Raw genomic sequence first — 26,953 nt, forward strand, 5'->3', positions numbered from 1 at the left:
TTTTTCAATGGAAATGTTATACAGAGACATAATTATGAGTAATTATGTTACATATGTTATTATTAATTGGAAAAAAAACTAGTTCCAGGCTGTTTTCACCAGATTTAGATTGTTTTTGAGACTGCCTTACTTCAGCTATTTATATTTTGCAATCAATGTATGTTAAAATGCACAAATATAAAGACTTCAATTAAAGGATCAATGGTCACTGTCCACACCGATTGTCCGAACCATCATAATTTGACATGGCAGAGTCAGCCTGAAATTGGAAGAAAGCCCGCTTTAAATGTTCTAGTGGCAGCAGGGATATTGTTTTCTGGTCTAAACCCTGCTAAATCATTACGAATGCTTAAATTTGCTGGGATTCAGATGTTCGACCTTGCTACTTACTACAGATTGCAAAAAGCTTACCTGTGGCGTGCTGTCAAAAGTGTAATAATTTTTCAAACTATTATAAAATAAAAAAACAAATTATATATATAGTTGTTTATTAAAGGCTTGGGACACCGAACAAAATGCTTTGTTGGATGAACTTCAAGGAAAAGTATTATCACTCGGAGGTGATGGACGTTTCGATAGGTAATTAAAATGGGTTACTTTTAGGCTTTCTTTTTTAAAACTGAAAATGAACAATTTATTATTATTTACTAAGTCCTGGCCACTGTGCAAAATACCTTAGTTATTGCTTCTTAGAAAGTACTATAAAGAAAATTATTCACCTTGTTTTAATCCAGGTAAACGCATACTTGTATTGAGTTATAGTAGTTTTAGTAGTAAATTTTTTTTTAACATTTCAGAGTAACCAAGCGAAAAGTAGTGTTGCCATGGAATTGGATGGTCTTAAGCGTGGAATAGTCTTTCTTTTGGATAAAGGCTTTCAAATTGGTTCTATAGTAACAGATACGCACATTTCAATCAGAGCTTTTCTTCGGAAAACTTATCCAAAAATTAGCACCTTTTTGACTGTTGGCACCTAGTAAAATGTAGGTAAAATATTTTATGATATTTTATAATAAATAAAAATTATAATTTACAGCTATCAAATCCAAAATTTCATCAGTTTGTGGGAAGAAAAAATATATGGAAGTGTTACTTGCCTGGAACAGAAGTATACAAAATCATGTATACTGGCTCGCTTCCTCCTGCGATGGTAATTCTGCGTTAATGGCTGCCAAATGGGAATCTCTGCTAAACCACGTCATAAATAAACATGAGGGCCACATTAGATAACGAGCGTCCCAAAAGATGGCTTAATCCAAGTTTGTTTCATTCTCATATTTTGGTTCATTTTGAAGAATTAATTTTAACATTTTTCTCATTAGTATCTCAAGCATATACTGCGTTAGCAAAAATAGTTTTAAAATTTTCTAAAGATGTATCCCAACTTTCACCGTCTTGTCAAACCTCCTCTGTAGAGGCTTATCACGCAGTTGTCATTCAATTTGCACCTAAACATACACACTACTCGTATTTTGGAATAATGAATAGGTACCTTTCAGTGCTAAAAATAGTGTTAACTTCAATAATAATTTTCTATTTATAGATTACTACTTGCTGCAATGCATTTCTACGAAAATGCAAGCTGTTACTGTTAACGGCACAAGACGTTGGAATATATTCTTCCCAAAATTCAAAAAGGGGGAATATTCGTTACGCCCAATCTTGGAAGCTTCTTCTTACAGTAAGCACAATAATCTAAAAACAAACAAAGATTGATTCATAAGGGTACATACCATTTCAGCTTATGTTAATAAACTGATGTTAAACGTAATTGAATACAGTGAAGACTCGTATGAGAAAGGATATGAGAAGACTGAATCTGTTTTGGGCGCTACACCCAAAGCTTTGTGCTCTGAATTTAAACCCCCTACCAAAGACGAAGCTGTTGAATCTTATACAAAACATCGTCGGTTCTCTGACTAATAATATTGTATACTACAAAAATGACAAATAGTTCAATGAAAAATCCAAATTTTCATTTTATTAAAAAATTAAAATATTGTAGCCTTAGAAAGTTTCACAATTTAAAAATCAAGTTCTTTGAGCATTTCTTCTACGTCCCTGCCTTGGTATGTAAGGCAGGAATCCACAGAAATCATCTGATGGAAATGCATTCCTAATTGCATTTACTACACAACTTGGTATGGGAAATCGACGATTTGAATAATCCAATAACACCATCTAATAAATCTTCGATATGCCAAATACCTATAAGTCGTAATAAAATAACCGATTACTAACTATATTATAGCCACAATGATACATCTCACTTGTGTATTAATCCCTCTGCGGGTTGTCTAAGCATAACCCCAGGTTGAGGGTTATGGAACTCTCGATATGCCAAATTCAACATCGGAATGTTAGTACAGGTGTTTTGGAAGTCTGGGTGTTCCGTTATGCAAATATCTTCAATTAATGCATTTACCCTTTCCTGTTCTTGACAACACTGACATTCTGCAACAAGTGGCAAAATAGTGCAATTGCCACAACAACACCTATAATAAGGAATAATAAAAATAAGTTATTTGCAATTAATATTAATTAAAGATTGCTACCCACCAATCATTATTTTGCAATCGTTCATTATTGGCTTCGTTTTCCTCTTGAAATATTTCATTATCTTCATCTTCAGTAAGGGCCAAGGGTTCAAATTGATAGGATATTATACCGTGAATTTCGCCAATATTATCATCAGCTATTCCTATTTCAGCGAAAAGATCTAAGGATTTTTCTGAACCGGTTTTATCAGATTGCATTGAATCCGAAACTGCGCTATCAGAATCCAAATCCGAGTAATAGATTCTTCACTCGAATCGCTCATAGCTATTAGTTATAATAATTAATCAAACCTTGGATTAATAATATGCTACAACGTTCGATAGACAGCCTAGGCCTAGCAGACGAGCGGCAAAACGTCTCGTGACGTCGTGAGCGTGATCACTGATCACGTGAGTAAAACCACTCTACGTCACTTTTAGCCACGCCTTCCCGCCAACTTCCAAAATTCACATTTTTAATTATATTAGTTTTAATATATTAAAATGAATTTTATTTTATTATATTAGTTTTAATATATTAAAATGAATTTTATTTTACAAAATATTGAATATATAAATTTCTTATAGTCTGATAATAATTTAGAAAGTATTAGATTAATGTGTTCAAATATCGTGCAAGTAACGCTTTAAGCAGTATCGAGGTGTACTCTTATTCATCATAACTCTGTACGATTACGCAGTCTCCAACCCTTAAAGGGCAACGCAAGTGACCATGCAGGGGGGTAAATTATCTTATAGATAAAAAGAACGACTGCGCATGCGCTATCTGCCATAGCCTTTCCCTCTGTAAAAAAGCAGAACCATATTTGCCGAATTTATTTTGTATAAATGCGCCTCTCCCGGTTTTTACGCAAAATCCATGCATTCTTTAGTCGCGAAAATGGCCGAGGAAAGCGAAGTCTCCGTGCTTACCGACAAATCTGATCCTAAACTACTACAAAATAAATGTAATAAAAAAAGATAAATATTCTGTCGGGGTATAATGATAGGGAAATTGTTAAGGGAGACGGGATATAGGAGTGTGTGTGGTGTGGAATTTTCTTAATCCAATGTGAGGCTAGCGGCAGAGATTTACCGCGTCCAAGTCCTAATGTTTCAACTTCCATTATTAAAAATATTCAATTCACTAATAATTTTATTCCAAAACATTGTTAAATCGAAAATATCAAAGTCCAACTCTCGGAAACTAACCCAGTTCTTTTCTCCATAATAAATAAATTAAGCTAGGCCTAAATTCCTGGGTTCGTTGATTGCGAGCTAACTCAGCGAAGAAAATCGAAAAATTCGCGTATGAGAGCGAAATTGCGCCACGTGGCTACACCAAGGAGAATAAGGCTTTCGCGCTGTATAAAATCATCCTTGGGAAAACCTACTTCGGCTTGTTGAAGAAAACATAGTTCCCCCCCTGCATGACCACTTGCGTTGCCCTTTAACTGTAATAGTAATTTGGTTACAAATATTAGGTGGAAGATCGAAAGTATTCACATATAGAAACTTATTTAACTTTGAGTTCATTCACTTTCTCTACGTCAGTATTCCTATCTGCAACGTCTGCTACCCCTTCATAATCATTTCATTTTCTGTGTTTAGATACAATTAGGAAAAAACCTTGCTTTGGTCTTTCTGGAGAGTGCATTAAGAACGACGGCTACGTTTTTATAGTGAAGATATTTAATTGATTATATATATATTATTGTTGCATTCCTTTACTTTACCAGAAAATTATGAACGTATACAATTGGAATGTCTAAGAGTCGAATATAAAACAGCACGTATTTTAAAATTCGTTGGCTTGTTTCCGTTGCTGTCGCTTTTCACTCCCGAAATAAAATATAATTAAGAAGCTCCTATTCATTCTTACACTGACTTTTTGGGATATTTGGTTTTGTTCTGCACGGAACTAGGCTAAATCCACATTAAACGGCACTTACATATAATTAAAATATACCAAATGAGGTAAATTTTATTTCTGAAATCCTACGGCAACGAGATCAAAAGTGATAAATGTGTATTTGATCTAGTCTTTCCAAAATGAAACAACTGTTGATGTATTTTACTTTTTTAAGTTCGCGTAGTCGTTTAAAATATAATTGTATTGCATAAAACACCATAAATCCGCTGATTTATTAATTTCGGCTCTTATCAATCGTAATTTGCATTATATGTTGTAAAAAAGCATAATTACTATCCGATAACATCTATTACGTAATCTGATCTAATATTTAAATCATATTCGTTTTTACCAAAATAAACTGGTTTTAGTTGTGCCTGAAACACAAGTCTTAATACGATCTATCCCTAATAACTCAAGACCTTGCAAAAAAAAACCGTCCGATGTTTAGCGTTACTATCGCTATTCCTCCCAGTAACATTGTTTCGAGCGATTGGAGAACCAAGAAAAACCACCATAGTCCGAGCCATAGTCAATTCGGCAAAATATCCAATTGTCGGAAAAATAAAATACAGAGTACAGTAGGGTACTCGATATGGCTAAAAATGATATTAGACCAAACTAAATCCAAATTAGTTTAAAATTGTCTTTGCACAATAGAAATTAAATAGAAAATCATGTTTTCAATGAAAATTACCTAAACATAATTTAAAATATAAAAAGGCGAAAAATCAATAATCTGCAATAAATTTATATAGATGGCAGTGCAGTTCCAGTCGGATTAAGAAAAGCGCGAACAAAATCATTTGAATTTTTTAGAATCCTGGAGCGAGTATATCACATCTATTTGTAAATTACGAAAATAATACTACAATTAACGATCTATCTAAAGATACCTTCTACTGAAATAAACCTTATAACGGCGGAGACACTAACAAAGAATAAAGGAGTTCACTCTGTTTCGCGTTTTTCGCCTTTAATTTTCTTAAATATGACATGGTCAAACTAATTTAAACTTACGTAATTTATAGAAGACTTCACGATCTATCGAAGGATACCAAGTATAGACGTGTACCTCTTAAAGGGGATAAATTAAAAATTAATTAATATTACCAAAGAGTAATGGCGTTTACTCTGTTTCACGTTTTTCGACTTAAATTTTCTCAAATATGACACGGTCAAACTAATTTAAATTTACGTAATTTAAAGAACACGAGAAGGGGACATATCTTTGTTTCCGGCAATCTTTACCCCTCGTTTCCGCCAATTTTTACCCCTCGTTTCCGCATTTTCACAATTTTGTATTGGATTGCAACCTGGTTTTTTCTTCCAGTTCCCACGCACCAGGTAACGTAAGTTTCATTTCCTCCAATGAAATTTCTGTTGAAAGTTCAAGTTCTTGTGGAGAAAATCCTTAAATATTTATTTCATATAGAGGAATTCTTAGCCTATCTTAATTTTCGTTTTGTGAAAGTTTATTTCCGGATGCATGAGTGGCGCAAGATACAGTTTTTTTTGATAAATCTGGTTTAAAGTTGTGAGAGTTCAAAATGTCTGAAAACATAGGAGTAAGGCTGGTGTCTTCCGACAATCTTTTTAAAGACTCTTCTTTCACTTCAACAAACGTTAAAGCCGAATTCTCTTTCCTTCTAGCAAGGCAATCTCTGTAATTCTTCTCCTTTTTTAATTGGGTCGTGCTTATCAAAATATAAAGTTGAAAATGCCATTGGGGTTTGATTCGCATTTTGAGATATCGAATTTGGCTGAGACCACACATTTTTTGTCGGTACATGACTTTTCGGATGCATTGTCAGAAATATCTTTGATAATAAAATTATTCCCGCAGTTAAGTTTATCTAGAACTATAAACAATACTGCGATAACATGGCAACACGTCCCACCTACACCAGACTTGCAAGTGCAATATCCACCAGATATATTTCCGGAGTACTCAATCCACACTACAGGGTTGTACATTTTTGGTAATGAGTACGAAGTCTGTATTAAAGTCTTGGCCCAAATTAGACTCGGGCCATAATGAACTACAATGTTCCGAACCTTTTTAGATTTGGCCATTCTGTACCCTTTAGTATAATGTTTCCCGGCTTTATGTTTATATTTACGGTCTATAATTTTCTGTTCATTAAACGTCTTTGGGAATCTTATTAGTTGTTTGGTCCACTTTCCTGTTGGAATATCTGGTTTCCTAATCTCACTATCCATGCTTTGCAAAAAAAAACACTTTTACTAAACTAATAAAGAGTTAAACAATAAAAATTATTTTAACAAATACTCATTAAAAATAAGTAGCTATCACAATCACAGCTTTCAGTGACCTCCCAGCAAACACAAATCGTCCCTGGGACGTCCAGGCATGGTCCATAGAGCCCAGCTTGGTCACGTCCCAAATTCGTTCTACGGAACGAATAACGGAAGTCCCATTTTAGTCCTCGTAGTACCAATTTCGTGACATCCGATATTCAGCCCAATCGACGTCGCATGGATCTCCACTATTCGTCCAAAATGTTTCGTCCATCAATGCTATCTAGAGGCGCGTTTATCAGCAATTAATTTTAATTTGTTTCACCTGTATTTGTATTTGAGCTGATAATGATTAATGAACCACAAAATATTAATTTTATTATGAATATTATTATTATTTAAATTTACGAGTTTATTAAACGTGAATTAATGAAATTACGTGTTAAATCAAAACTACTTAATTATTTAATTAATTTTATCTGTTCTTAATTTTTATATTTTTTTATATTATTATTTTCTTAATTTTTATTTCCATTATTTTCTCGTTTTCATTTGATGAATTATTTCTACAATCACAGCCATTTACTGCGAAAAAGCTGATCCAAGTTGGCCGCGCTAAAGTAATTTTAAAATATCTGGTAGCCCAGTTTGTAGTTTCTTTTGTACGACGCCTTTACTCGATAGTTTGGAATCGGTCACCATAAAGTCCATAATGCGTTCTACACAAACGTTAAAGATTATAACAAAGTAATCTCTAGTATCGCTGATAATATATCATAAGAGTAAGTATTTTATTAAAAAACTGTTTGATTTTTTTAATGATTTTAATTCGATTTTTTTTATGTGTCTTTTACAGAGGTAGGAAGAAAATATGTTTGATCAAAGTCTATTTTGACTCGTTACCTTTATGGAGTATTCATCTTCACTCTCATTGAATGGTGGATTTATAGCTCAAATGTGTTCCGTGAATAGTTTAGTGAATTTGTATTTCCAAAAGTAAGATTTGCAGTGTATTCTCCGAAAGTTAAGGAACGTTCGCTGTTTTTAAAGTTCATTTTGGACCTGTACATGTTTCAATTTAACTTTTTAAGTTTATTATTCATTACTCTCACTGAGTGGTTCGCCTAAAGCTTAATTTCATTTTGTTATATTTTATATATTGGATTTGGAATTCCAAAAGTAAGATTTGCGTTGAATTCTCTGAAAGTAAAGGAAGGTTCGCTGTTTTTAAAGTTCATTTTGGACCTGTACATGTTTCAATTTAACTTTTTAAGTTTATTATTCATTACTCTCACTGAACGGTTCGCCTAAAGCTTTATTTCATACTGTTATATTTTATATATTGAATTTGGAATTCCAAAAGTAAGATTTGTAGTGTATTCTCCGAAAGTTAAGGAAGGTTCGTTGTTTTTAAAGTTCATTTTGGACCTGTACATGTTTCAATTTAACTTTTTAAGTTTATTATTCATTACTCTCACTGAACGGTTCGCCTAAAGCTTTATTTTAGGTAAGATTTTACTATGAGTGTTAACACCAGTAGAGGGCGCAATTTGGTCATATTAATACATTTTGATATTCCGTAGGGTACACGAAGATACAATTATTATATGTAGACAAAACTAATGAGTTTTTTTATTATATTATCGAGTGTTTAAAATGTAAACGGATTTTTTATGTGTTTTTTATAGCATTTTTTAGATTTTAGACCAAAGTAGACGAATATTGGGATATATCGTAGGTTTCATAGGTTTTTGACCTACAAAATCGATTTCGACTATGGTGCTTTATCGTTCTGCGGCTTGTTCTCTTTTATATATAACACATTATCCCACGGAACTATACACCGTCTCTGGACCTCTAGGCCAAGAGGACATGTTGGATCTGTTACGCTCTCGAGCGCTTCGACGGCTGTTCTGCACAGCGGTAAATGTAGTATCTGTCACGTTGCAGAACGCCTCCACAGCCGTTTTGTTAAAGATTACTTCTCTAAATTAAGCTTATATCAGTTTACTATTGGGTAGATTTTATCTGGTTAGGTTAGGTTAGGTTGGGTTGGGGTGGCGCCGCGCTCCCGGCGCTCGAGCGAAGCGAGTGCGCGGCACCGTCAGGTGCCAATAAGGGGAACAATTGAAATATTATTTTAAATTATTATACTTATATCATATTTGGGAACAAAATTTATCTACAAATATTTTATGATATTGGCGAAAATATCTTCAACTTTAAGCCATTTGCAATCTTGGTTTTTGCCAAACATGGACTAGTAACAATACTCTGATAAGTATTGTGCCACAAATTTACTATCCTTGGTTGAGTTAATATTGGATTTTGCCCAGCGATTGTTAATTTCCGCAGAACGATAAGGCACCATAGTCGAAATCGATTTTGTAGGTCAAAAACCAATGAGACCAACGTTATCTCCCAATATTCGTCTACTTTGGCCTAAAATCCAGCAAATGATCAAACAATTGCACGTGCATCACGTGCTCAAAACGCCAAAAGCCAAATTATTGAGGTACTAATAATATAAATATTAAAAAATCAAGTCTAAAATATTGGTACTCTCGTCAACTATCCGTTTGTACCCTGAATTTTCATTTTACAGGAAATTGAGAAACGAAAACGCCATCTAGGGGGGGGCGACACTCATTGTAAAATCATACCTTATTTTACACTGTGATATTTTATATAGTTAAATTGTAATTCCAAAAGTAAGATTTGGATAGATATTAAAATTAAGCTTCGAGAAACAGTAATCTAGAGTACATTTTTCATCCGATAGTCTTAATTTTTTTAAGGAATAGTATTAAATGGCTTACTTTTATTTTGCTTCTGATTTAAAAATAAATTTTATTGTTTTTTTTACATTTGTATACGGAAGTTTTTTAATAGTTTAGTTCGAAATTTATTTTGTTACATAAAAATTAAATAACTATAAAAGTTTTGTAATTTTTATGTTAACAGCTAATACTTGCAGAGTTCGTGTTATTACAATCAAATTGTACACTTGTGGCTGGATTTTTTCCATTATCTTGTATTTTATAATGTTTTGAATAAAATTTTAATATAAAGTTTGGCTTTTTAAATTATTTGTTCAGAATACGATATCCAATGAACGTCCTAGTTTCATCCCTATTGAGCCATGATTGAACCAAATTAAAGGCCTATTGACATCTCTAGGTTTTATAGAAAGACATCCAGGGGACGACCGCCGTAATCGCCGTTGGACGTCCAAAAACTCGTCCCCGGGACGTACTACGGCTATAGACAAACCGGACATTTGGACGTCCTTTAACGTCCAACCGACGTCAACCCCGGATTTTGGGATGTCCTACGGACGAAGGCAAGATCCGACCCAGCAAACACAAAAACGTCCTTTGTAAATCCGATAGACGTCACACTCGGAAAAAATAATGGAAAAAATTCAGCAACAAGTGTACAATTTGATTGTAATAACACGAACTCTGCAGAAAAATTAAGAATTTAAATTTATTATATAAGGTTATTAAATTTTTACGATAGGTTTTCGAAAGTTGGAAACTCAAGTATTAGCAGTTAAAATATAAATTAAAAAAGTTTTTTTTATATAACAAAATAAATTTCGAAATAAACTATTAAAAAATTAAATAACCTTCCTTACACAAATGTAAAAAAACAATAAAATTAATTTTTATATCAGAAGCAAAATAAAACTAAGCCATTTAATACTATTCCTTAAAAAAATTAAGACTATCGGATGAAAAATGTACTCTGGAAATTGCTGTTTCTCGAAGCTTAATTTTAATATCTATCCAAATCTTACTTTTGGAATTACAATTTAACTATATAAAATATCACAGTATAAAATAAAGCTTTAGGCGAACCGTTCAGTGAGAGTAATGAATAATAAACTTAAAAAGTTAAATTGAAACATGTACAGGTCCAAAATGAACTTTAAAAACAGCGAACTTTCCTTAACTTTCGGAGAATACACTGTAAATCTTACTTTTGGAAATACAAATTCACTAAACTATTCACGGAACACATTTGAGCTATAAGTCCACCATTCAGTGAGAGTGAAGATGAATACTCCATAAAGGTAACGAGTCAAAATAGACTTTGATCAAACATATTTTCTTCCTACCTCTGTAAAAGACACATAAAAAAAATCGAATTAAAATCATTAAAAAAATCAAACAGTTTTTTAATAAAATACTTACTCTTATGATATATTATCAGCGATACTAGAGATTACTATGTTATAATCTTTAACGTTTGTGTAGAACGCATTATGGACTTTATGGTGACCGATTCCAAACCATTGAGTTGGGAATATTAATCTAGAGGTCCAATCAAAACGTCGGATTTCAGTATTTCGCGAAACAAGTTTTTAAAAATAAGAATACTGTCGTCTGCTCCCATCGGCGTTCCAAATGACGAGAAAACGTTATCATTCTACCCGTGGCGCCGTCTATCTCTCAATGGTTCGTTCAAATAAGACGCGTTTTCAAGCAAAAGATTTTTTTCTTCAAAATAATGGATGGCGCCACGGGTCATATGATAACGTTTGCTCGTCATTTTAGAGCAGACGGCACATTCGTATTTTTCAAAAACTTGTTTCGCGGGGAGCAGATTTGATTGGATCTCTAGATTAATATTCCCAACTCAATATTCCAAACTATCGAGTAAATGAATGGCGTCTTACAAAAGAAACTACAAACTGGGCTGTTATTTTAAAAGGACTTTAGCGCGGCCAACTTAGATCAGCTTTTTCGCAGTAATTGGCTGTGATTGTAGAAATAATTCATCAAATGAAAAAATGGAAATAAAATTAAGAAAATAATAATATAAAAATTAAGAACAGATCAAATTAATAAAATAATTAAGTAGTTTTGATTTAACACGTAATTTCATTAATTCACGTTAAATAAACTCGTAAATTTAAATAATAATATTCATAATAAAATTAATATTTTGTGGTTCCATTAATCATTATCAGCTTAAATACAAATACAGGGGAAACAAATTAAAATTAATTGCTGATAAACGCGCCTCTAGATAGCATTGATGGACGAAACATTTCGGACGAATAGTGGAGATCCATGCGACGTCGATTGGGCTGAATATCGGATGTCGCGAAATTGGTACTACGAGGACTAAAATGGGACGTCCGTTATTCGTCCCGTAGGACGAATTTTGGACGGGACCAAGCTGGGCTCTATGGACCATGCTGGGACGTCCCAGGGACGATTTGTGTTTGCTGGGGAGTGTGACGTCTATCGGATGTCCAAAGGACGTTTTTGTGTTTGCTGGGGCTCCAAGGCTTAAACTGTATTTGCAGCAAAGCAGACGACATTTATTTTAAATATTCCTAACGACTCTGGGTAAAATGTGATTTCTCATAATTCCCGGCCTAGTTTGAAATTATGCCACTAGGTGTCGTATTCAAACGATAAAGAACTATTGAAATGTGTGATTACTCGTAAGAAACAAACCTTTGAAGTTGTTTAAAAATTATTTTATTCTGTCAACACGATCCTTTTTAACTCAAGTTACGGTGAGTTAGCTAATAATTATTTATTTTTAGCCATATAACTTTACAAAATATAGATAGCGCTACCGCCTAATTATAAGGATTAATTTCGTACAGTCTTATCAGAACAGCTCCCGCGTAACCATGGCAACCGACATCGTAGTTGTAATTCTAGCAGTATTATTCCCAATTCAATGATTTTTTGGGATACATGAGAAGCACGTGCTACTAAATTTAAGTCCTTTAAGTATATATGGTGTATGCTTCGCTATTCACTAGTCTTTAGTACACCCCACTTTTTTGAATCACTGACGCCATCTAGCGATGACTTATCATGAAAGAAGAAATCGTGCGGGAAGTCCTTGTTAAACCTTGATGGAAACGATAATCTGCTGAACGCACCCTTCCTATTTCCAGTTTCGAAACCATTTCGTAAAAATTATGAATCTCAATTCTGAAGCAGCGTTCTCGTACTGCCAAGCTTACTTTGCAATAAATATATCATTCAAAGCCTATGTCATAAATCCTTTTTGTCTGTGAAGTTGCCCATTGTATCGCTGTAATTTTTTTTTAGTCGATTGTGACGTGTGGGACAATTTAGTCCTCTCGTCCATTTGATTAATCAGGGCGAGATCAGTGTAACGGCCACGCCAACGGGGGGATACGTGGGGATAGGGGTGAGCTTTAGGGCCGGGCGACTGCCCGGGGCGCCGGCTTGAGAGGGGCGCCAAAATTGACTTCTGCGCCTTTTTGTTTATCAAGAGTGACGTTTGTTTATAAAAAATTTAATGAAATCTAAAACATTTTTGAAAAATCTTTAGCAAATTAAAAAAACAAATCGATTTCCTAACGTAAATGTCCAACATCGTCGATGAACGTTTTTTCGCTACTATTTTAACTTTACAATAGTAAAAAACCATACACTTAGAGTAGATAGTTCTGACGGATAAAGCAATTGCCTGGTATTTTCATAATAAATCATGGTGCACGAAGAAGAAAAAGTGATTGGGCGATGCTACAAGAATGTAAGGAAGACCACAGGAATACAGTCCATGTTTGCATTTTCGTTGTCGTTTATCCTGCTCTATAATAAATACACTAGGAGGCCATCTTCAAGAATTCTAGTTGTTTTTAGTCTCTCATGGTTATAAACTGCATTCAATATTCTAAAAAAAGCCTTTAAACCGTTTTCGATGTCTAGTTCCAAACGCAGTCAATTGTTCCGATTTAGTCTGTCGTGTGTCCGTAGTTATAGATAGTCTTTTCTATTTTACGCGCAAGCGCAAAATGAAATTTAGAATTTTTAGTTAAATACTTGTGAAGATAGATTTTAATTAGACAATCACGTTGTACTAACATCATAACATGTCCGAGAAAAAGAAGCATTCTGGTTCGTTTTATAAAAAAAGGAAGTTAAGAGAAGCTGTTGAAGTAGAAAAGCAAGCGACTGCTTTAAAAAGGTTCATACGTGTAGGCCTAGTACTTCAACGGCTCAATCACCTATAGAGTAGTGTCAGTCGTCTGTTTATGAAAAATGCAAAGACACTACAAGTATACTTGAGGACCGACAAGTATTAACGTATATAGTCTTTGCAATTTTTTCTTTAAAGACTGGCGAGTGTCGGCCATTTTGAGCGCAGTTTCCATAATGCAATGGTTTGTTTTAATCTTATAATTTTATTTTAACTAAGAAATGGAAAAGTCGGAATATTTTAACGGATTGGATTTTCACGTTAAAAGTAGATATTTAGAGAAAATCGCGTTCATTAATGACACCGACCCATATTATATTAAAAATAAAGACTATAAAATTGTTAAGCCTGATCAGCATGAGACATTAAAGTTTTTACCTGCTGTTACTTATGCTGATATTTATTGTTATCTGGTGGATGGAATATCACCATACACTCAAGAGCAATTAAAAAACTACAAAAGTTTAACTGGCTACAATCAGTTTGTTAGTGGCTTTGTAAGAGAGGTGTTGGTTAAATCGTTTAATAACTACGTTTTAGTGAAAGCAACTGTAAGTATTTTTAATTGGTAGTTCATTTCCAAAAGAATTCCTTATTTAATGAAGTTTTTTATTAGGTTATGCACTCACAGAGGTTGAATGAACCTCCACTGAAACCGTGGATCATTGTACTAAAGGATATATCATCCGTTACATGTGCTCATTGCAATTGCATGGCTGGTTTGGATGAGTCATGTTCCCATATTGCGGCGCTCCTATTTTACATTGATTATTCAGTAAGGTTTAGCGAGAAAACAACTGTTACTGGAGAGAAAGCTTACTGGGTTGTCCCTGTTATGCGAGATATTTGCTATGTTCCAATTGCCGAAATGAATCTAAATTCTGCTGCAGCGAGGAAAAAAAACCTTGAAAAAATATTAATTCTTGAAGAGCATGAAATTGTGTTGAGTTCATCCAAAACAAAATCCTGTATTTTGGTTCAAAAACCAGTTCCTCTGATAACTGAAATTGAACATAAAAGGCTTGCAGAAAAAATATTTAGGCACTGTGGAAAAGGATCCTATTTCAGTATTGATAGGAACTATCAGGCTAATTTCATACCAAAATGTATTAACCCAGCATATCCTATATTATTAACGGAGTTGTTTGATGAAAAAACCAAGGGATTAACCTTAGATGAGCTCTTAAAAGAGTGCGAAACTATCAAAATTGACTTTACTGTAGAGCAAGCCCGGAGTGTTGAATTAGGAAGTAAATTACAAAACAAATGTAAAATGTGGAACCATTTTCGAGCTGGTAGAATTACTGCCTCCAATTTTCACAGAGCCTGTCACAGCAATCCAGAGAAACCGTCGGCATCTCTAATTTCAGTAATTTGCTACCCTAACTCTCACAAGTTTGAAAGTGTTGCTACCAATTGGGGTATCTCAAATGAGGAAACAATGCGGAAGGAATACATCAAACAGATGGAAGAAAAACATGTTAACTTTAAATGTGAAGTATCAGGACTCTGTCTAAATCCACGATTTCCTCATCTAGGAGCGTCACCCGATGGTTTGATTAGCTGCGATTGCTGCGGCAATGGTATTTTGGAAGGAAAATGCCCTTATACTTTAAAGGACCAATCGTACAAAAAAGGATTGATGAACCCAAATTTCTGTTTAACTGAGAACTTGGAACTGAAAAAAAAAACACCCGTATTATTCCCAAGTACAAGCTCAATTGTTTATAAAAGAGAGCCTCTATTCAGATTTTTGCGTATGGACTAACGTAGATTTCTATGTCATTAGAGTGTACCCTGATAGGATTTTTTGGGAAACAGAATGCCCAAAGGCAGAAAGATTTTTCAAAAGAGCCATTTTTCCTCAGTTAGTTGGAAAATTTTTCACCAATGATCCGTCTCTTAAAGAAAACCAGCCAAAAAGAAAAAGAGGAAAAAAACAAGTGGTACCACAAGAAATTCACAAGCTTGATAAGGCCAAAATATCCTTGCCTTCAACGACTAAAGAGCTCGGAAATTTATCTCCTGTTATAGCTCTCCGCCCTGTACCTGAAGATATTTTATCACCAAGCAAAAGATTTAATAATAAAAAAAGGAAAAAAAGCAAATAGTGAAATCTACACCTACAAATTGCCAAGAGAAGGTTAATATAACCCAAGATGAGAAAGTTAAAAAACAAGCTGAGGAGGAAAATGGTCAGAAGACAGATGTTGAAAACGAGGAGACGTGGTGTTATTGCAAAAAAAGAGAATCAGGAGAAATGATTTATTGTGAATCCGGAAGCTGTTTAATTAAATGGTTTCATGTTCAGTGCCTAAAGTTGAAAAAAATTCCGAAAGGAAAATGGGTTTGTCCAGATTGCATCAACAAGATTAAAACTAAAAAAAGACTTAAACTAGATTAATTTTAAATAGTAATTCGTTAAAACTTGTATAAAATGAATTCAAATTTTTCCTTTTAAAATAAGTTTTAACTTAGTGATAAAATAGTTAACATTGTGATAAACTAGTCAAGCTATAAACGTTAAAGACTAGTCAAGTTAAATTAGAGAAGCTAATAAAAATACAACGATATTTTATACTAATTCCAGTTAGAGTTACATGGTTTTGGCTTTCAGGCAACTTAGTGATGTGGTACAGTTACTATATGCTTGTTAGTCGTTACATTTGCATATATATATTTAAAACTTGTTCACAATATTTACATGATAGTCTGACCGGTTTCGTTGGTTAGCCCTTCATCGTCTCCAATGTAAATATTGTAAACAAGTTTTAAATATATATGCAAATGTAAATAAATATGAACAAAAAGTTATTCTGAATAAATTTTAATTACACTTCAATTATGCTATTATATTATTCAATAGAAACTACTGATGGTGTCAAATTAGTTAGTGCACAACAAACTCTTGCAATTTTATCGATTGTGGCTACTGTTTCATCTGGGGCTTTCTTTAAAAGTTCAACTGGAATTTTAGTATGTAGTATTCTATACTTTTGTCGAAGCTGACCTATGACTCGCTCAACGTGTATTCTCACGTTAACTAATTTGCGGGTTGCTTCTACATCATAAGGGTCTAACTGCTTTTTCCCATTCACAAAAGCAGGATACTTAATACTCGCACAATAAAACCCAACAGAATCATCAATGTCAAATCCTCTATCAGCAAGGACCAGGTCACCAGGTAGAAGCTTTTCTAATAGTCCCGAATGTTCAGTTAGATATTTGTCACTGACTCTACCTCCCCAGCCCTGAGAGATAAAACTGATTGAGCCTTGAGGAGTAATTCCAATAAGAAATTTCACAGTGTTTTGATGTTTATAATTTGACCAAGTTTCGGCCCGACTTTTAACACTGGATGGCTTATCAGAAAAAACTTCAAAGCAATCAATAATCACCGAGTACTTCTTTCCAAATTTCTCTCGAAAGCACATCGGCATTGTTGCATGCAATTCGTCTCTCTCTGGCCACTTAACAAATTTAAAGAGACGGTTATATAAAGCATTGAGGCAATTATAGAAAATTCTTCCCACTGAATTTTCTGAGATCCAAAATTTAAATGCCAGTTCTTTATTAGTTGAGGCTAAGCGAAGTTTCATTAGCGTTAAAATTAGTTGCTGAAATGCGCTTAGTTTGGAATTTTGAAATAAATAAGGTTGTATTTCCTCTAAAATGTCTTTCAGTAGTTCCAAACATTCCAGACCAGTGAAAAACCGCACTTTTTCTTTGTCACAACCAAAGTAAGAGGGATGGAAATGTAATTTTTCTATTTCCTCATTTTTCTGAGTTATTTCAGAATGTAATTTGCATATTTCTTCCTCTCCATGGCTAATAACAATATTAAGGTCATTAATTTGAGAGCTCAAAGTTTGAATCATATCAGCACATTCTTTTAATTTAATTTCTAAATCTTCAGCTTCAAATTTGGGGCAAACTCGCAATATAGTTTGTGAATGTACATTACATACTTGTGGTTCAGTTTGTACGCAAAAATCTATCCCAGTAGTTTCAGTTTGTCCAGAAAAATCAGTTACACTATGATCAGTTTGCCCACCAAAATCTACACTACTAAAATCAGTTTGTCCCGAGAAATCGATACCAATTATTTTGGTTGTGACAGAACATCGAACCACATCTCCAGCTTCAACGTTATCAGCAGTTTTTGTGGTAGGATTAGATTCATTTGGCATACTAATTTCTGACCTCGAGACATTATCTTCAAGCAATGAGTTGGCTTCAGAAATGATAGACAGATTACCAATAACATCACTACTGTTACTTTTACCAATAGACGATACATCTTGAAAAGTACCATGATATTGTAAATGATTTTCAGATGGCGTTGATGTCATTATATTATCTGAAGAGTAATTAAGTTTTCGCCTTTTCATTCTCCTATTGTATCTTCCCACATTACCCGGAGTATGTGAAGTAGATACATCAGACGAACTACTAGTATCGTTGAATGAGGGCAACCAATCTGGATTTGTTTTGTCATAAAGCTTGGAAGGTACACCTACGAAAGCATCTTTAATTTAATATGATGAAATATTATAAAACAAAATAAAACAAAAATTATTACCTGAGTAAAAGTGCCTAGAGCAAACTCTTAACTTGCCTTCTGACTCCTCTACATCTCTAAGCCTTAGCTTAATGATCCATTGGTTGCGCCTATAAGCAGATAGCTCTTCGGTTTGAGGCCCTTGGTTATGTATTATGGGAGGAATACAAAACAATCTAATATCGCGCGAGTCATTGAGCGAATTATTTTTAGTTTTTTCGCCTAAACAGTTTTTTACGCAACAACGTCTATGTTTTCGAACCATTTTTACGAAAATCTGCGCCTAATATGGCGGACTGCCTCTTGAAAAATAGAGAGTCATAGATGGCGATACTATCGCTTCCTACCCCCTCCCCTATTACGTCAGATGATGACGTTTCAATCAAGACATGTTATATTACTCTATAACAGATATAGAGAAAGTAGAGGACAAAGTTAGAGATGAAGAAAGTATAGAGTTAGAAGACGACGAAATCGGAGATGAAGAAAATGACCCTGACTCATCCCAAGAACCAAGCGAATTTAATGAAGAATCTTCAGTTAAGGGAGAAACAATATACATGGTTAAATAAAGCAATATTTAAGATTTTAACGACGTCGTCGAGCCACGTTATCATTTTGGACGTTTTTTTCGCATTTATACTTCCAAAGCTAACGTAAGCAAGGCACGAGCAGATAAAACTGCGACAGTCTACTACGAATTTCAGATAACGTTTACATTTATAAGCGAGGTAGAATTTGCGGGGAATCACAATTGGTATATGGACGAAACTAAAATAGTTTTATGGTTTTTAACAAGTCTGGGTGGGTATTTTTTATTTTATTTTTAATATTTTTCATCGAATATATTTCGTGCTATCATTAGTTTTAGAAGTGTTCTAATACCCCTTTTCACACCGTCACCAAATAAATTGACTTAAGAATTTTAACCCACTGTAATTATATCGTGGCATGTCTTCCTTGTAAAAACGTTTATAATTCTACGCATATATTATACATTGTAGCGGGTTTTTTTTAATTAGATAAAAGAATTCTTAGATTTATTTACTACACGCACTGTCTCGTGTGGCGTATGGAATCAAATTCTGATGTTGCTCAAGACCCCCTTTTTTCTAAAAATATTTTAATTAAATTGTCGAATTTATTGTCTTTCATATATTTTAAGATGTTGATGCCTCAAAAAGAACTGTTGTTATCACATGACCCTGGAGAATGGCCAGTACACATAACCGACAACATTCGTAAAATTTTAATCACACGTGGACCAGAACAAGTTTCAAACTTTGAGTTTCCTGTCAATAAAGATGGTCGCAGGTTTACTGAGAATAACTACCGTAGGCGTATGTCTAATGGGGAAGATATTTCACGAGTCTGGTTAATTTATTCTATGTTGAAAGACGTGGTTTTCTGTTTTTGCTGTCGTCTTTTTAGTAGCATACGAATATCCTTGACCTCCGAATCTGGCTTTTCTGATTGGAAACATATGTCTGAGCTTTTATCAGAACATGAAAAATCTCCAGGGCATATGAAAGCGTTTCAATCTTGGGTAGAATGCAGTAAGCGCCTACGTTTGAATAAAACAATTGACTCTGAAAATCAACGAGTTATAGGAAATGAAGTTGAGCGCTGGAAAGAAGTGATCAAACGCATAGTGTTGATTATTATCGAGTTTCTGGGTTCACAAAACTTAGCCTTTCGCGGTAAAACTGATCAGCTCTATTCAAGAAACAATGGCAATTTTTTAAAGCTACTAGAGTTTGTTGGTAAATTTGACATAGTTATTGCTGACCATTTACGAAGGATAACTTTAAAAGAATCAAATGTTCATTATCTGGGTAAAAATATCCAGAATGAGATAATTGCTTTGCTTGGCTCTAAAGTAAAGCAACATATTTTAAACGAAGCACATGAGTCGACGTATTATTCTGTTATTTTAGATTGTACGCCTGATATAAGCCACGCAGAACAGCTGTCTTTAGTTATTCGGTATGTGCACTGTGTATCAGGAAAAGAACCCTGCATAAAAGAACATTTTTTGGGATTTATTCCGATCGACTGTTCAACAGGAGAAGCGCTAACAGATACCCTGTTGTCTCAACTAGAGGACCTAAAAATACCACTGCGTAATATGCGTGGTCAAGGTTATGATAATGGGGCTAATATGAGGGGTAAACACGCAGGAGTGCAGAGTAGAATTCGAAATTTGAACCCTCGGGCATTTTTCGTGCCGTGTAGTGCCCACTCCCTTAACCTAGTCGTCAATGATGCTGCTTTATCTTGCAACGAAGCTGTTAATTTTTTTAGTATTTTACAAGAATTACACAACTACTTTTCTGCCTCGACCTATAGATGGTCAGTATTCAAGAAACATATAGCTTCTTTGACAGTTAAACCACTAAGTGAAACTCGATGGGAGAGCCGTATCGATGCTGTATCTCCTTGTCGTTACCAGATTGGAGAAATTTACGACGCCTTACTCGAGTTATCAGCAGATTCGAGACTTGATGCATATGGAAAAAACGCTGCGCTTGGTCTGGCTCGCCAGCTGAAGAGCTTTAAGTTTATCTGTTGTCTAGTTGTGTGGCACATAGTTCTCTTCAGAATAAATGTGATCAGCAAATTATTGCAGAAAAAAGATATTAATATTTCGAATGCAATTCAACTTATAGCTAAAGTCAAAAGCTATTTTGAGGAAATGCGATCAGAGAAAGGTTTTGAAATTATACTAGTTGATGCGAGGGAAATTGCAGAAACTCTCGAAATTGATCCTGTGTTTCCAACTGAATCACGAGTGCGTCCTAGAAAAATTAAACGTTAATTTGACTATGAGTCGCGAGATGAATCAAATGCAGATCCGAAAAAGTCTTTCAGAAGTAACTTCTATTTTTACGTATTCGACCGTGCTATAAATTCATTGGAAGAAAGATTTTATCAACTGAACACTCACAATGACATGTTTGGATTTATGTATAATATAAAAAATGAAGATAAGGCTACGCTATTAAAGAAATGTGCAGATTTACAGTTAGCATTAACAGACGAAAACCATTGTGATGTGGAAGGCTTGCAACTTCATCAAGAACTATTGGTGCTTCTTTCTTTATTGCCCGACGATTGCGCAAGTGGACCACAGGACATTTTAGCTTACTTAATTACCAACAGTCTAAGTTAAAATTTCCCCAACGTTTATATAGCACTTCGAATAGTTCTAACACTCCCGGTGACTGTTGCGTCTGGAGAAAGAAGCTTCTCAAAATTAAAACTAATTAAAAACTATTTGAGATCTACAATGTCTCAAGAACGACTGGTCGGACTGGCGATGATGTCAATAGAATATGATATGCTTCAGGAAATTGAAATAGAATCCATTATTAAAGACTTTGCGGAAAAAAAATCCCGCGAAATAGTGCTTTAATTTAGTTGTGAAAACAATTAATGAAAGGTTTAAAAAATTGTTGTTTATATCGAATACAACTTCGTATACTAGTCACGCCTGCTCACCTACTGTTAGAAGCTTTTTGTAAAATAGGCCGAATTATGTACCATAAAGAAGGTATTAAATAAGTTTATACTCTTTTAAGTATTTAGAAAGTCATTAAGGTGATTATTTATCGTTAAGAAAACCGTAAATATATAACACGGAGATGGTCATGTTTTTACTGGGGGGGGGGGGGTAATTTTGGTGGAAAATCAGAGGGGCGCCAAAAATGCACCTCGCCCGGGTGAAATTTTTTTCTTAAGCCGGCACTGGGGTGAGGACACCCGTGGCGGAAATATTCCGACCACCCGTTGGGGGATTGGTGGTCTTCCTCAAACGGCCATCCACAAACTCTGCCTCCCAGAAGCTTGGGATTACAGGAGTACGCCACTACTCCCGGCTGTATCGCTGTAATTAATGTTGTTCTTTCGAAAATGTAAAGGAATGTGTTAGCAAAAATTGTATACTGACGTGGCAGCAGAAGACGTCGTCGCAGAGATATATGCGAAAAATTGGAACTAGTATAGAAACGATAGATCCGTTGCATTTTTAATCGTTAAGATCGAGACTAGTGAAAACGTTTTTGAAATATCTCGTTTCGGTGTATTGTGATCGAGGGGTCGTACATTTGTACAAAATCCCGTACACTTCTCAAGAAATCTCCGACGAAATCGCGAAATCTGATAAAATCGCGAAATCTTTGACGAAATCGCGAAACCTTGGACGAAATCCCGAAACCTTGTACGAAATCGCGAAACCTTGGGCGAAATCGCGAAACCTTGGACGAAATCGAAATCCCGTACGCTTTTTATGGGAATGTCCGACCCCTCGATTGTGATACTTTTGGCGAGCTAAGCGACAGAAATTTACATCACTCGCGATAGGGTAATTCAAATTTTCGCTATTGTTATTGCTTGTAGGGAATCGCTGATATAGTCGGGTAAATTCGAGACTAGTCAAAAACGTTTTTAAGCAACACAATTCCGAACTAGTGCCGAACTCTTGATGCGACTCGAGTTTTAGACATAGCAGCAGATTTCGAATAATCGAAAATTTTGATATATGTGATACTTTTGTTAAGCTAAGTGACCGAAGTTAATTATCGCGTATGCGTAATTTTTGCTTTTATTTTACAAATAAATGCTCACAGTGTTATGATTTCTACTTGGTTCAGACTTTAGTGCTTTTCTATGAATGTGTATGGAAAGAAAACCAAAACCAAATTAATTGCAAAATATTTATGCTATGGATTGTAAATTTGAGAGTAAATGAAGTCTGCAATCTCAGACTCATCCTTTGTAACAATAGTGATATACATCATGCTTATTTTACTTTTATTTTTTTAACTGTTATTAGTCTTATAATTGTGAATCTGTAATTTTTATTAAGTGTTGAGCAACGCTTTCTACTTGGTTCAGCATTTGAAGCTTTTCTAAAAATATACATGAACAGGGAAAGAAAACAAAAACAAAATGAATTGCATAAAATTTAAGCTATGGAATGGAAACTAGAGCGTAAAGTGAGTCTGCGAAATCAGACTCCGCCTTGGTAACACAAGTGGGATACTTCATGACTCTGGCTATGACGGTTTGGAGAGCCTCGATACCCTTAATGTGGGAGTTTGGAATTACGTTATTTCTCTTGCTGAGAGCTTTCTCGAAATTAGCATAGAACTGAGTATTCAAATATTTAGCCTGATCAGTTACAGGCTTGGTGGGAGCAATAGCTTTGTTTCGTTTATCCTGCATAATGGCATGGATTCCGGCGTATTGCATGAGACCTGGGTAATTATGTAGATCTTCAGGCCACAACTCCTGGATGGTGACCTGGCCATGCAATGGTGAATCCGCATGCTTTAGCATGTCAGGGCACTGTGCCTCAATAGTGGGAACAGCGGCTATTATTGCTGCCAATATGTATGGATCAAGATTATTCATGACATAAGCTGCATTATCCAGGTCAGCATGGTGGGCGGTTGCTGGACTCGCAGATTTGTCAGCAAGATAGACTGCAATAACATGATGCATGTAGTGTGACAATTTACCATAGCCACAGCTCGCAGCAAGTGGGGTGGATCTTTGGCATGATGGTTTCAGTTTTATGTTTGCCACTATTTGGTCACGTGCAGCACACTTGAACCTCTCTATATCTAATTCAAAATCCATCAATCGGGTGGTGTTGTCGGCTGTCACAATATTTAAGTAAAATGAGACATCAGTGGCCGCTTGGTGCTCCAAAGACTTGAGTTCCACTTGAGCTGCGGTAGCTGCAGCTCTCAACTCAGCCAAAGTAGCATCGTTGCCGAGACCTTGCCCATTTGGTATTTTCACTAAATAAGGGACGACTTTCCCCTTGGTTTCTCTCTTGTATTGATTTCCTCTGATAACCACTTGGTAAATGATGCCATTTGTGGTTGTTGGAAATTTCCCAAGTAAGTATCGCAATTCTTTCATGAGTGAAAAATTAAAAAGATCGCCACTGTCAAAGGCCTGGGTTTGGTGTCGTTGCATTTCCGGGCAATTGCTAGGGGGAGCTTCTTCTGATAACTCTTTGAGTGCCCAGTCAACGGCTTTAGGGCTACGTGTAAGCTTGTCCTGTAGGGTGTCTAGGCGCTGCTCCTGGTATTCAGGTGATGCTACCAAACTTCCGTCTGATGCTGCGGTGGAAAAGTGAAGGCAGCAGATTGAAAGGAGTCTTCACTGTCTGTGTCCTCAATCTTGGCAAACCCTCTAAAAATGAAATTACCCTTTAGTTTAAGGAGAACTAAACAAATTTTATAAAACACTTAAAGCCTCGCGTACTTATTTAATACGTTATACAAAACCTTCTTGACAGTCTTTATATAATATTTTTTATTATAATCTTCACCAACGTAAATATTTTGCCCCTTTAACCTACTTCACGAGGACATTCGAATTTGGGGAAGGGGTAGTGTGAAGTTTTTTTTATAAAACAAATAATTTTAAAAAACGTTACAGTATTGCAAGTTCTAGGATAAGGTCACACAAACACTCATTCATACCCACATGTGTAAACGTTTATTTATACCTCTACGAAGGAACTATGTTCGCTAGGAGGGGTTTAACAATCACCTCTGTGTGTCCGTCTGTCTGGGCTGCGACCGCGATCGCAGTTTCGGGTCAGTTTCTTAAAATAAGGGATTTTAAAGGTGTTTGCCAAAAACCGTGTTGGGGTTTTAGTATTTCGGCTCTCCGTTTCCCACTAGTTATTGACTTTTGGGACGGACCGAGCGCTAAGTGGCAGGGTTTCCACCCAAAGATGCTTTGTTAATTTTCTAACTTGGCATTTAAATTGATTTTAGTATTATCCAAACATAAATATTAATCTTTGTGTCCTGTGTAACGAATCGGTACCTTTTCGAGTTAAAAAGAAGTATTTTCGCATTTCTAATGTTTAAAGTATCCGCTAAAAATCCCAAAGATTCACATTTCAAAAGTTCCTGTCGGTAGGAAAGGGAACCTCTTTTAAAGCTCCCCGTTCGTAATTGTACCTCGTTTCGGCCACGAAAACTGCAGCGTCATTGTACCTGCTTTATCTCGTTTTGCCATTTTTTAAATTTTCTCCCAACGAAAAGGGCATTTCTCTAACCAAGGCTTGACACTTAATAGCTTACTCAGCCTACCGTTTGATGGAAAGTTGTGAATACCTAATTCATATTAAAAGTAAAATTCGAACTTTCCTTTTTCCTTAACTACTATGTACTGACAACTATAATCTCGTTAAAAATATCCAAAAAAATATAACTTATAAATATTATATATTATAAAACCATAGACCTATCCTGCAAGGTAAAACTGTGCTGGCACTGTCTATCCTGGACGAGTGACATAGACCTTTCCCGCCAAAATACGGTTATTTCCGGGCACGGCCGACTGCGAATGCGCTCGCGTTCTCTCACCCCTTAGCGACAGCAAGGAGGATAGGAAGGGAGGCGAAGTAGGAGGGATGAACGTGCCAGCATCCGTGTAAGAAGCTTAGCGCGCGCTCGACGGGAAAATTTCGGAAAAATGGCGGCAACACGTAGCGTAGCGGACGCAATCTTGCCGCCATTTTTCCGAAATTTTCCCGCCAAAACCAATTTATTAATTGCGTGGACCAGTTTTTTAATTAAAATACTGAAGGTCACTGGTCCGTAGAACCAGATTAATAATTCACTTTTTTTATGGGCATTGGGGCGGGACCAGTTTAAAAATTCAAGCTTTCTTCAAATTTCTACTCAAGACTTTTTTCTTTCTAACACAATAAACGTCACACTAGAGATGAAGGGCTTACGAAGTTACCAACAACCTTTAGTAGTGGTATAAAGTTACAATGAATAATGAAGTAAAACACCACGCGGCGCGATTCACGATTCGCGCCTTCTAGAATTATAAACATTTATATGGTTTCTAGAGTCTAGTCCTATCCACATTTCACATTCCATAAAAAATAATTTACAATGGGACCAATAGAAAAAAAATCATGGTAAGGGTCACTGGTCCTAACGACCAGTTTATTTTTGTAGATAATAGGGGTCACTTATCCTAAGGACTAGTTTAAAAAAAATGCCTTATTTCCAAGACTGCTTAGCGAGGAATGTCAGCCGAAGAAAACTTATTGATAATGCCATAGCCAACTAAATACATACAGGCCATGATATGTAAAAATAGAATAGGGCAACTTAGCGATTTTATGAACACCCCTAGATGGCGATCATATGGGGTTTAGAAGCGCGGGAAATTTTAATTTGGATTTTAAAAGTAAGGTAGTTTCCATATCTTTCTTTTATCATTATTATTATTAATTTCAAATTATTTATTATAATTAGTATCATTTTACAAAGCATGTTTAAAAATTATTTATTATAATTACTCTCATCTCACAAAGCATGTTTAAAAATTATTTATTATAATTACTATCATCTCGCAAAGCATGTTTAAAAATTATTTATTATAATTACTATCATCTCACAAAGCATGTTTAAAAATTATTTATTATAATTACTATCATCTCGCAAAGCATGTTTCAAAATTAAAAAGAATACAGTTAATTAGAAATTTCAGTCAATATAACTTAATTTCCTTAAAGAGTCAAGTACTTTCTTGACAATGGTTTCTTGTTATAGTTCTTTCTTTTTTGTTTGAGATCAGTTATATCATTTGCGTAATTATCGAGGAGAGGTCTTACATATTTTGTAATCATTATTTTACAAAGGTTTT

At 35.0% G+C, this 26,953-nt stretch overlaps 3 protein-coding genes across 3 annotated transcripts; 1 reads left to right on the forward strand and 2 right to left on the reverse strand.

The window, feature by feature from the left end:
- Positions 1–2,129: 2,129 nt before the first annotated feature.
- On the reverse strand, positions 2,130–2,756 carry LOC149945806 (uncharacterized). Its single transcript, XM_090176712.1, has 3 exons — positions 2,560–2,756; positions 2,271–2,495; positions 2,130–2,208 (listed from the first exon to the last, which is right to left on the reverse strand). The coding sequence occupies exons 1-3, from the start codon at positions 2,754–2,756 to the stop codon at positions 2,130–2,132; spliced, it is 501 nt and encodes a 166-aa protein (XP_090032838.1).
- A 13,794-nt stretch (positions 2,757–16,550) lies between these two features.
- On the reverse strand, positions 16,551–18,521 carry LOC149945807 (uncharacterized). The gene is made up of 2 exons (XM_090176714.1): positions 18,278–18,521; positions 16,551–18,211 (listed from the first exon to the last, which is right to left on the reverse strand). Exons 1-2 carry the CDS (start codon positions 18,519–18,521, stop codon positions 16,551–16,553), a joined length of 1,905 nt encoding a protein of 634 aa, XP_090032840.1.
- A 124-nt stretch (positions 18,522–18,645) lies between these two features.
- On the forward strand, positions 18,646–21,428 carry LOC149945808 (zinc finger MYM-type protein 1-like). The gene is made up of 3 exons (XM_090176715.1): positions 18,646–18,819; positions 19,422–21,047; positions 21,120–21,428. The coding sequence occupies exons 1-3, from the start codon at positions 18,646–18,648 to the stop codon at positions 21,426–21,428; spliced, it is 2,109 nt and encodes a 702-aa protein (XP_090032841.1).
- The last annotated feature ends 5,525 nt before the right edge of the window (positions 21,429–26,953 follow it).

This window comes from Leiobunum rupestre, chromosome 5 (assembly GCF_980474605.1).
Source record: "Leiobunum rupestre chromosome 5, qqLeiRupe1.1.hap1, whole genome shotgun sequence".
Classification (NCBI taxonomy): Eukaryota; Metazoa; Arthropoda; class Arachnida; order Opiliones; family Sclerosomatidae; genus Leiobunum; species Leiobunum rupestre.